The sequence below is a fragment of the Elgaria multicarinata genome, chromosome 1 (genome assembly GCF_023053635.1).
Source record: "Elgaria multicarinata webbii isolate HBS135686 ecotype San Diego chromosome 1, rElgMul1.1.pri, whole genome shotgun sequence".
NCBI classification, from domain to species: Eukaryota; Metazoa; Chordata; class Lepidosauria; order Squamata; family Anguidae; genus Elgaria; species Elgaria multicarinata.
In genome coordinates, this window is record NC_086171.1 from 175,472,144 (window position 1) to 175,484,445 (window position 12,302).

General features: G+C 41.5%; 2 protein-coding genes across 2 annotated transcripts in view; both read right to left on the reverse strand.

Moving 5' to 3' along the window:
* PHTF1 (putative homeodomain transcription factor 1) overlaps nt 1–12,302 on the reverse strand; it is a 156,589-nt gene that overhangs the window by 79,817 nt on the left and 64,470 nt on the right. The window lies entirely within an intron of this gene.
* The window catches only part of PTPN22 (protein tyrosine phosphatase non-receptor type 22), a 43,582-nt gene that overhangs the window by 5,055 nt on the left and 26,225 nt on the right, over nt 1–12,302 (reverse strand). The window contains exons 12-18 of the mRNA XM_063119577.1: nt 10,917–10,984; nt 9,346–10,049; nt 6,328–6,408; nt 6,045–6,175; nt 4,719–4,746; nt 3,462–3,548; nt 2,201–2,301 (exon numbers count right to left, since the gene is read on the reverse strand). Coding sequence (XP_062975647.1) covers nt 2,201–2,301; nt 3,462–3,548; nt 4,719–4,746; nt 6,045–6,175; nt 6,328–6,408; nt 9,346–10,049; nt 10,917–10,984 — 1,200 coding nt within the window. The remainder of the gene's footprint in view (nt 1–2,200; nt 2,302–3,461; nt 3,549–4,718; nt 4,747–6,044; nt 6,176–6,327; nt 6,409–9,345; nt 10,050–10,916; nt 10,985–12,302) is intronic.

Genomic DNA, 12,302 nt, shown 5'->3' on the forward strand with positions numbered 1-12,302 from the left:
TAGCCACAATACTTTGACGTTCAATGGTCAAACAAAGCCAGTTTCTAGTTGCAGCAACACTGGCAACTGATATCAAACAAAGGGTCTTGGGTATTCCTCTTTCCTAAAAACAGGGAATCACAGTTGACTGCAGGTTTGATTACAGCTTAGTTACACATTTGTGGTTTCATAATTGCTTCTCTTTCTTGCTTCGAGCCCCCTCTAGTGCTATGAATGAGAAAAAGGTCCAGGCCTTGTTTTTATCACTAAGGACCTTTCCTAGAAAATAGGGATGCCCCCTCCCCCGGTGTAGGATTATTTTCTTCTTCTTAGTGTTATACTTAGACTACCCCCAGTTCAGTGCTAAGGCCACCACATTTCATCTCCACATTACAGATGAAAGTAGTGAAGAGGGTGAATCTCATAGTAAATGTTATGGTGTGAGGTTGTGTGTTTTTTAACATTAAAGAAGCATTTAAAAATTGAGGGCTAAACTGGACAGGAAATGTACAGCCATAAAAGTCTAAAGATGAACAACCGTTCATCATTTGGTGAGCTGCTGCAGGATGGGCTTCTTTCTGCTCCAATTGCTAATTGTCCTAGGACTGCAGTAATGAGTTGCAGGTCACTCGGCCTCTGTCATTTGCTACAGGATTAAGGGCAATGGGGTAATTGTTCCCACTCCATCTCAACAAGAAGAAACCCTAACCCCAACAAGTATAACTCCATTTAGGCATAGTCAGTCTGAACTCAATCTTCTGCATTTTCACCTTGTGTATCTGGTTAGAAAAACTGAGGGCAAATCCTGGTGTCTTTTCATTTAGTGCCTGCCACTAGCATTTTCATTCTGCGAGCTGCTTTGGGAGATAATTTTTGTCTGAGAAGGGGGTTAAAAATATAACAAATGGTGGCTGAGGACATTGAGCTTTTTTATATAAGGCATTTATTGTGCGCTCCTGATTCCTTACTCATAGTTGTTTATGCGATCTTTAGACGATGTCATAAACCTCCAGTTTTTTTCAGAGCACTTTGCCGTGTGTTTTTTAGAATGGAGAAAATGGGGTATTATTATTTGTTTCACTATAGCACAGCTCCACCGAGAGGTTATGTAGCCGAAAAGCAGGAAAGGAAAAGCTCTTTGTGTAGAGTGAGGATCTCAATTCTCTGAAGAAGCCCAAAGTAGATACAGCAATTAACAGCCTCATGTAGAAAAGCTCACCACTTCAAGGAAAAGGTGCAAGCTTCACGGTATTTAGATTTGGATTCCCTTATGTAAGAGCTACATTCAGAGGTTACTTGGCTTCCATAAATTAACTACACAAAATGCCACCGGTGGGGTAAGTGTTATAATGTGGGTGGGTGGAGATAGGTTGGCAATTTATGCATCACCAAAAAAGAGGAAATGCATCACCAAGATGGCACAGATTTGCATAAAATTTACGTGTGTTAATTTATATGTATAACTGCACATTTAGAAACAATTACTATTATTTAAATATTTATTTTAATCTATTTTTTTCATTTGTTACACTCATATACATCCTTTTCTCCAAGGAGCCCAAAGTGGCATAAATGATCCTCCTCCTCTCCGTTTTATCCTCGCAACAACCCTGTGAAGTAGGTTAGGTTAAGAGTCAGTGACTGGTCCAAAGCTTCGTGACAGAGTGGGGAATAGAACCCAGCTCTCCCCAGTCCTAGTCCATCACTGTAACCACTACACCACACTGTCTCTTCCCCACAATACATTTCCCCATACTGGGGAAGACTATGTCCAGGTGACCTATGTACCTGCTCAGTCTGCTATCCAGTTGCTAACTGTTGATGGCCCCTTGCTCTCCCTCAATATAATTCTTTATCTTTAAACTGGCCTTGGACTAGAGGACCCTTTAAGTATAGGACTCTGTAAAGTAGGGCACACGGCCACTGTAGGGGGAAAATTATCACACATCACAAATGCTGTTACAGATACTAACCAATAAGTATGTTTGACACTTATGCAATCCTATTCCATACAGCACAATAGAAAGGCTAGTAGGGTTGAGGAAGTACTGTAGTATAAATGCAATTTCTCCACCAAAACAAGTGCTAACAAGGAAAGACATCTGGGTCCTCTATACAATTGAAACTCGTATAATTAACATGGGATGGGGGGAAATCCTGTGCTATCAAAAAAGTTTGGGGCATCTCTCCCACACTTCCTCTGTCCTTCATGTTTCTTTACCTTACTCCTCCTGAAGCATTTTGCATCCTTTGATGACTTGTCTGTTGACTTAATTCCAGAGTCTCCAAGGCTCACAACATTGTTCGTGACAGATGGCAGAGCTATAAAAACAAAACATTCTCAGCAAAAGAATCACTGGAGGTAACTTTCCTACGTGAAAATGCCTTCCTCACAGCTCTACTGAAGGCAGAAAAATCATGGATAGAGGGCCAAAAATGTGCTTCAAGTAAGATACACCAATTCATGGGGAGGGATAAGTGCAGAAAAGTTGAGATGAAAATCCACCTTCCTAACATAGACAACTACAGAGGTTGACATGTAAATCAGCTACCTCTTCAGGCTTTTAAAAATGTAACCTGTGGGTGAAACTAATAGGTAGCTCCCTCCTGTGTCACCTGGATAGCTTTGTCATCTAATTATTTTACTTCCACCCCTTATTATACTGTTAGAATTGTAGGGGTGCAGGGCTGGGAGGGATCTGAGATGGTGCCAGTGGGGGCTGGGGGCTCCAATGTGAGTGGAGAAGTGAATCCACCCCAGGTTTTAGTCAAAACCAGTCAGAACTCTAAAGGAGCTATCCAAAGTGTGGAAGATTTTAGATTTCTGACTGGTTCTGACTGAAACCTAGAATGGATTCACTGCCCCACTCACATTGGAGCCACCAGTCTCCACTGGATGTAGTCTTCCAGTTCACAATTCACCCAGACCTTAATTTCAAAGATAAAAGGTTGTGGAGGCCCAGGCCTGTTGCAAAGTCAGCCCTTCTCCTTAAGCTTAAATGGGGAGAGGGGCAGAGTGTGGAAAAGGAGACAAGGCCCTGGGATAAAGTTCCTTTTTGCATGCCAAAGCATGGCAATTAGTCATCTTTGATTCATTGCTCTAAGATCATTTAGTATGCAATTAATACTAGACTGTAAGTAGCACTGGAGACTTTTTTGTGCTGAGACTTTCAAGATCTTCTGGCAACATCAGTTGATTATATGCAGTCAGGCATTCAGTATTGTCTATCTAAGGATATCACAAGACTTCTTTATAAAGAATAACTGACCAGCGTTGTGGGCTGCCTGTGATTTTTGTATGCAGACTCACAGCTCTCTTCACCTTTTGTTGCTGTGATTTTCCCTCCACCACTTGTCGACAGAACCTTCTCAAAGTAAACTTTTAAACACTTGCTTTGGATGTCTCCTCAAATGATGATGCTTTAAGTAAAACCACCACATCAACCCCCACCTTACATGATAGCAAAAGCCATTGCACTTACAGTCCTCATCTGCAAGAATAAACGACTCAGGAGTTCTCTCTGGAAGTGGGGGAGTGGGAGGCGATGGAGAACGATTCCGATGAAACTCTGTGATGATGATGATGATGATGCACAATAAAAAGTACAATTGAAACAAAAGCATTTCCAAACATCCTGAGCCTCTTGATGGGTTCAGTTGGATTAAACCTCTGTTTTCAGAAATATCTTCAACTTTGCTATTTGCATTAATGCACAATCCTTCCCAAGGGAACATCTGCATCTTTTTAAGTTTCCACAGAGTGGTGCAATGAAGGGTGGACTTTGGAGCCAAAGTCCAGAACCCTGCAGTCTGGGGAGGGGGGGGAGAGAAATGACCACCCAGAGTGCACATCACGGCAGAAGAAGAAAAATCCATTTTATTCCTTTAGTCATGGTCATGGTCATTCTATGATTTCAGTGAGTTTATAATACAAAACTGAATGTGTTCAGAGTATTTTTTAAAATAAAAAACTGTGTTGTTGTTTTTGTTGTTGTAAAATATGGGTTGAGTTTGGGGGAAAGAGCAATGTTAGTGGTGGGCTTCACACATGGTCATCTGAAGCCACCCCCACCCCATAAGACATGAAGTCCAGGGTCTAAAATTACCTGGAATCTCCATATGTACCCATGTACACGTGGAGACTCTCTGAGCTTCTTTAAACAAGTGTTTTATAGCACGCTCGTGACTGGCCACTTACAGATGTCCATGGGTCATTTTGATGAAGCCGCTCCATGTCCCGATTTTATCGTTATAAATTAAGTCACAGAAAACCCGACTCTTCTGAAATAAGTCAGGATTTGTCAGATTTCCTGCCGTGTGCTGGCAAAGTTGCGCCTTAAAACCCATATGGGCCATGTGGTCACTGCTCTCTTCCTTGTGTAATTTCAGCTCATTGCAATTGTGGAAGAGAAGTATTAAGCAGAGCCACAGTAAGGAAATACAATCCCCCCCACCCCCATCTGAAGGAGCCCTCTGAAAGCATGCCTCAATATACACTAGGTCTTTTGTATTTTGCAACTTGAGAAGAAAACTAAGAGGACAATATCATATTGAAAAACAGAGCTTGGTCATTGCACCGTTAAGTAACTTGTAGAGGACATATCCTGCTGACAATAAAATAAGTGATTATTATAAAATATGGCATATTGTAAAAACAAGATATATTCATTTTCATTACAAAATAAGCAAGTATGTTAGCTAAACAGATTAATTGATAGAAGCATTAGGAGAATGTATACCTGATCTGGGTCTCTGCAGCTTCACACTCTGAAAATGAACAAAAAGAGAATACATTTAACTTCCCTCAGCTCAGTATGGCTGTATTTAACTTGTTTGAATAGACTATGAATCTGAACACAGTATGTAGGTGTTCAAAAGCATAATATACGCATTTGAACACATGCATACTGCCTATCATTTTTATGGGAATTGATCTACATTACATCTTTTATCCATGCATATACACAATTGTCATTTCTTCTGAATTAGATTTGAAAGACTGAAAGAACCTTCTGCTTGGGGAGACAGAGTCCTAATGCCACACTTTATTCCTCAAATTCACACTTCAAGCAAGTCACCTGCCTTTTTTCCAGAAGTATTATCCCTATGAAGGATTTTGGAGGAATGTTTTAATTGTAGTGTTAGCAACTGTCTGAGAGCCTTAGTCAAGTTTCCACTTAAATTAATCTACCTTTTCTTTTTCAATCCTCTCTGGCTTTTAGTTTCAAAAAGTCTTATTTACTTCACACTCCTATAAAAGCTGTTGTACTGCAGAGTTAAGTGCAGAGATAAGAATGGCACCCTGAGGGAAAATTCAGCAATGATGCATTAATAAAAGTTGGTGGTAGCAATTACAAGAGCCTAGCCCACAGAACAGTGCTTCCGTAATGGTAGTAGTTTAAGACTGATCGAACCTCTCTACTAATAGTGTATTTTTTCTCCAAGTGTGAATAGTTGTGTAACCAAAATAGCACCATCCACGTACAAGAGGGAACTCCTTTAGTTGTACTAAAGTACACAAAATATGTAAGGAAAAACCTGGGGAGGACCCCGCAAACAGCCCAAGGACAACTGAACATGTTCAGTGGGCATGAAATACTGATGGACTGTTTGTGGGGGACGGGACTGAAAAACCAGAAGGGAGGGGGAATGGAATGGAATATCCTGAAAGGGGGCACAGCTAGCTGGTGGGTTAGAACCATGGAGAGCAGCACTCCACATTGATGCTGAAGGACAAACCCCTTGAAACCAACATTTATTCAGTTCCTCAGTTTCTTCCTAATTAGTCGCCACTTTAGCATTTTGAAAAAGAAGGATGTGTATTAGCTGACTGTTGCAAACATTACTGGAATTTGCTAGGCATCTGTAGACTCCTATTGCCCATTAACTCAAAGCTAATGAGACCTGTTATTTCAGAAGTATTGTCCCAGCCTTAGCTGTTGGAATACGAGACAATATCTGCAGCAATCCAGTTAATCAAAGCGGTAGCCTTCACTTTTGCAGCAGTCAGGAGATCCACATAGCAATATTGCTGGCAGAGATGTATAAATTCTCTAATGAGTTACCTTACTTGGCCTCAATCTCACAGAGTCATCAGAAAATTTCAGCTGAGACATGCTGCTCCATTCTTTTGAGACTCCAATTTTCTCATTCTTGAGTGGTTGCTGGTTGTTTGAAGCTGTCAATGAAGAGTAATCTGTAATGTATAAAACCAGAAATCAAAACTGATTGGTTTTATTTTATTACTTTCTGGATAGCAGAAGGTTCTAAGCAGTGGAAGATGGCAGCATCTCACACCAGGTGTTCAGCCATCAATATAAGTGGATTCATTTAGCTGCTGGGGCTCACCGTCTTCTCCAGGTACAATAAAGGACTCAGGGGTTCTCTCAGGTAATGGAGGAGGAACGTCTTCATCCTCTTGGGAGGAAGCTGCCAATTCAAAAGAATGAAGGTTAGTGAGCTTGCATTTACTATTTGATTTATTCTCCACCTTTCCACCAAGAAAACGGCATTCAAAGTGGTTAACAAACATAGTAAGTAAAAAAAAAAACTTGATTAAAACAATTATAAAACAACTACATTTAAATACAATTCAAAAGCACAGCAATAACAAAATAAAAATAGTATCCAACAGAGCAGCTTGCATGCCAAAGGCCTCCTTGAGTAAAAATGCCCTTGCCTGCATCTGGAAAGACAGCAGAGAAGGAGCCAAACTATTCTCCCTCAGCAGGAAGCTCCACAGCCTGGGAGCAGCCACCAAAAAGGCCCTGTCTCATATTTCCACCAAATGCACCTCTGAAGGGTCTCCCCCGAAGATTTTTTTTAACCTGCACGGCATTGTGTGGTCTTTCAAGTAGCATGCTCCCAAGCTGTATAGAGCTTTGTAAGTCAAAACCAGCACTTTGAATTTTGCCTAAAAACAGACCAGCAGCCAGTGAAGTTGCTGTAACAAGGAGTCACATGCTCCCTATAACTGGCCAACAATCTGGACCAGCTGAAGTTTCTGAAGTTTTCACAGGAAGCCCCATGTAGAGTGCACTACAATAGTCTAAATGGAATGTAGCTAAGGCATGTTTACAGAAACAACTACTGCACACAGTAATATGATAAAATTCAAATACCAAGGTCATGGCCCTCCTTGATTGACCTTGGCAGCATTGCCACATAGCTGCTCACTCTGCAGCATTAGTGGATGAAAGAGAATTATGTAAGAGAATTATGTAAGATGTGACACTGCCTGATTCTGAATCAGACAGTTGGTCCCTTCAGCTCTCCAAGGTTTCAGGCAGAAGTCTCTGTCAATCCTGCTAACTGAAATAGATCTTCATAAAAATCGATGGTGCAACCATGCTTGGAATTATGTATACAGTTCTGGTCACTGCACCTCAAAAAGGATATTGTAGAGCTGGAAAAGGGTCAGAAAAGGGCAAAAAAAATGATGGACTCCCCAATAAGGAAAAGGTTATGTTGGGGGCTCTTAGAAAAAAATGAGTACAGCTGTGTGTGAGAGAGGTGCATACAATTATGCATGGAGTGGAAAACTGGATAGGGAAACTCCCTCTTAGAAAACTAGAACATGCAGACATCCCTTGAAGCTGAATGGTGGGAAATAAAAGTACTTCTTCACAAAGCACATAATTACACTATGGAATTAGCTTCCACAAGATGTAGCGATGGCCACTAACTTAAAAGTGGATTGGATTAATTCCTGGAGGATAAGGTTATCAAAGGCTACTAATCATGGTGGCTATATTTATTATTTATTTATTGCATTTATATCCCATCTTTTTTCCTCCAAGGAACCCAAGGCGGCGTACGTAATCCTCCTCCTCTGCATTTTATCCTCACAACAACAACCCTGTGATGTAGGTTGGGCTGAGAGTCTGTGACTGGCCCAAAGTCACCCAGTGGGTCTCCATGGCCAAGTGGGGACTAGAATCCAGATCTCCCAACTCCCAGTCCAACTCTTTAGCCACTTCACCACACTGGCTCATGGTGGCCATATGCTACCTCCAGTCTCAGGGGCAAGATGCATTTGTACACCAGTTATGAGGGAACACAAGCAGGAAGGTGCTATTGTGCCTAGTTCTTGTTTGGGAGGCTTCCCAGATGTATTTGGTGGGCCACTGTGAGAACAAAATGCTAGACTAGATAGGCCTTTAGTCCAATCCAACAGAATTCTTCTTATGTTGTTATGTTATTAAATCATTTTAGCTGAAGATGCCAGGGATTCAACCCGTGGTCCTTCTGCTTGCAAACCATGTGCTCTACCAACTATGCTACTACAGACCTGCCACTGCTTTTGATCATGTGCACTGCTATCACCTCACTACTTTTTTTTTTAAGGGTGATCTATAAGAATGACAGCCAAAACATTTGCCATTAGTAGAAAACTACACAGCCATGTGTACATATATTATTTTAATATTGTATTAGTTTTATATGTTTTAATCAGTTTTATGTATTTATGGTATTTGTATCTAATGTTGTTCCCTGCCTTGATCCAGAAGGAGAGACAGGTAAGAAATAAATTTATTATTTCTACTACTACTACTACTACCCTACTCAGGGAAACAGCATTAACAACTAGGATCCTACAGCATGTTTCTGATGCTTTAAATGAAAGTGCTTTAATGTCATTAAAATATCAGAAACCTATCAGGCAGATTGTTCACATTTTCAAACATCTGAATGTCTAACATGGAAACACTTGCAGGTTGCAATATGTGTTGCAAATCTTTACACTGCAGGGGTATGAATTTATCTAAATGCACATTTTTAATTCACTGAAAAAAGTGGCCACCAGATGGCACTGAAGCAGGTAGTTCCTTCAACACACACACACACACACACACACACACACACACTTGGGTAGCACTAACCAAAATAAGTTTTTTAAAAAAAGATTCTGAATATTCTGTATACTATCAACTTCCTGTTAGAGCAGTACAACAATAGAACCAATTACCTAGGAAGGTCATGGGCTCTCCCACACTAGAGGCATTCAAGATGCAGCTGGACAACCATCTGTCAGGTGTGCTTTAAAAGTGGATACTTGCATTGAGCAGGGGGTTGGACTTGATGACCTTATAGGACCCTTCCAACTCTACTACTCTATGATTCTCAGTTCACTTGAGCTATCATGCAAACTACTGGTGAAGCATAGAGGGAACTATGGCCCTAAGCATCTTTTGCATCATTCCCAGAAGCTGGAGATAGGCAGAACATGCATGAATTTAAGAAGCTGTCATTCACTCAACTGTATAGCATCAAAACAGCTTCTCTTTGTTTCACCTCCCTTTTGTAATGCAAAACTTTCTGCACCAGGAATTGAGGTTGATAACCCACAAGCTCTCATAAACTTACTCTGGCAGGCCGATTCCACCACATCCAATGGGTGGATATTCTGGGCCTGTGGTTTGCACAACAAATGGGGGGAACCGGATGACTGGGCTGTAGAGTCCACAGCAGAAGGAAATGGGGAAACTGCTTCAGACGGACCCACAGCAGAGTCAGGAAGTGCTGGTGAGCAGGGCTCTTCTGGCGAGAGAGAAGAAAAGTAAGGATCCTCTGATGACCAAGTGCAAGGCTGGTTGCGTAACTTCCTGAGCATGCAACGCTGGGTTTTGCTTGGCAATTTATTTGGAAGACTTGAGTCAGCTTGAGCGCTTCCAGACTGGAGGCCCAGACAAGAGCCAGTGTCCTTTTGTGTCAACATTTGGGATGTTCTCTGTGATGCTGACTCAAAAGGGGTAGATTTGGTCCGTGTTAGAGGCACCTTCGTATCTAGGCTTATCCCGGTTTCACCTCCCGATTTCAAAGTGAGAGGCAGCTCTGCCCAAACAAGGTTGTCGAAGTCCAAGCTGTGATGTTTATGGCGCAGGTGTTTTGCCGACCAAGAGTTCCATCCTGCTGTGATATCCATGGCTCTGCTGGTGCTGAAGCTCAAGGCTCCGACAGAAAGCGCTTGCCTGACTGAAGAAGCACCATCTTTGGATCTGTCATGGGTGTCTACGCCCCATACACTGTGACCAGAACACCGAGATTTCTCATGCTCCTCTTGCACTGAACTGTATCAAAAGTAACACAATTTTCAGAACTATGGCAGTGCACCTTTTTTGTGTAAAACAGAAACATGCACACATATCTCTTTAACAAGTCAATGAAAAAAAAACACGAAGTATGAACAAGCTGCTGGAAATGCTTCCATGTGGCATTCGATCAAGGCAATCTGTGTAACGAGCATCTGTTGGTACTGCCGCCACACATAATGATTTCCAGCAGCTTCTCATTAGAATACCTGCTTTGTTCTAATTTGCTAGAGCAAATTAGAATGAAGCACCAATATATGATATATACCAGGGGTGGCAAACATATGGCCCTCCAGTTGTTGTTGGACTGCTACTCCTATCATCCCTCGCCCTTGACTATGCTGGCTAGGGATGCAGTCCAGCAACATCTGGAAGGCCCCATGTTTGTTGTATATAAATAAGTAACATTGACTATTTTGTTAGGCTTCCAGATTGCACAGAATATGTTCAGGCAAAATGCCAAAGTACACAATCCCCAATTATTAAAATGAGAGATTCAAGTTTCCTCTATAAGTTTCGGAGAATGGGACATTCCAGAACTATCACAGCTGTTGCTATGTAACATTTATTATGTACAGCCATGTGCCTGATATTGTACAGAACACAGGAATCATGCAAACTCTACTCAGAGTGCTTACACACTTCATTAAATTGGTTGGGGTAGGCAGGTCATTCATATTTCAACTCCCCATTGAGATCAGTGGGACTTAACAGTTGAATCAGAAGTACATCCCATTGACTTCAATGGAGCTTACGCCCAGGTAAGTGTTTATAGGATTGCAGCCTTTGAATGTATTAACTCTGTCTGGATTGTGTACTATGTTTAAGGATTATGCTTGTTCTTACCTGCTCAGAGAAGAGGTTTCTATATGTGGAGCCTGGAGTGTCTTGACTGTTGGATGGTGAATTTCAGTCTGCAAAAGGTACAAAGGTATGGTTTTGTAGAACCATGGGACTAGGACATTGGTCTTCAACAGGTGGTTTGGGACCCACTACTGGATTGCGGCCTGACTTAAGAGGGACGCAGCAGCAGCATTGCCATTGAACAAATGCATGGCAAAAAAAGTTAAGAAGCATCTCCTTAAATAATGTATTTAAATATATATCTGTACCAACTTTCAAGGCAAGGCCTCTTCAAGATGGTTTGCAAAGTAAAATGTTAAAGCATTGAAATACAAGATACAATTAATTAAAACAGCAGCACAAAACATGTAAAAGACTCCCATATATAAAATAAAAATGGGTTTTCGTTCATTTAAAAGGTGGCAGGAAAATCCAGGTCTTTAAGGACTATTTTTAAAAAGTCAGGGAGGGAGACACACACATATCCCATGGTAGGGCATTCCACAAGGATGCAGCCACCACAGAAAAGGCCCTATCCATTGAGCCAACTAACCTAAAAGATCTTACTGGAAGGCACGTGAGCAAGTCTTCTGTGGCCCAGGCAGGTTTATATAGGTGCAGCCAAAATAACCTGGTTCCAAGCACCGAAAACATGCTGTCAACCAGTGCAGTGCTACAGAATCAGTGTTATTCGCTCTCACCCCTTAGTCTTCACAAACTACCAAGCAGCTGCATTCTGCACCAGCTGAAGAAGCTGCTGAACTGTTTTTAAAGGCAGCCCCATGCAGAGTGCATTACAGTAGTCTGGCCTGGATGTAACCAGGGCATAAATGACTATAGCAAGGTGCATTTCTCCAGCTAGGAACTTTCTCCAGATAGGGACTAAATGTTTGGGTTAAAGATGAGTCCAAAGTCCAAATTGGTTAAAGATTACTGGACCAGAACCTAACAAGATTGACTTTCATGGTAGGAAATGAAAGCAAAAACTGAACTATAAAGCTATATCTTGAATCGATACTTGTCAGTGCATCAGAGGGTCATTGGACTGTCAAGGTCTTCTTTTCCAAGGATATCACAGGTCTCCAAATATAGTTTTTAAGCTGCCTGTCTTTGGCTTTGTAAAGTTTCTTACTCACACCCTGTTGTGTGGGCTAATAGAGAACACTGTAATAACTTTCACACTAATGGTAGGTTTGCTCAGCTCTCCAGGAAATGTAGACTCCCTTTTATTGCTTATAATGAATGTAACGTGTCCTTCCTTTGTCACTATTTCAATGTATTTTGTACCTGAATGTTACTCAGGGTCAAGTCTTAGATTTTAGCTATCCCATGAAATCTGCCTGAAATACTTCCACATGGCATGCGATTAGGGTAGTCCACATGGGCAGG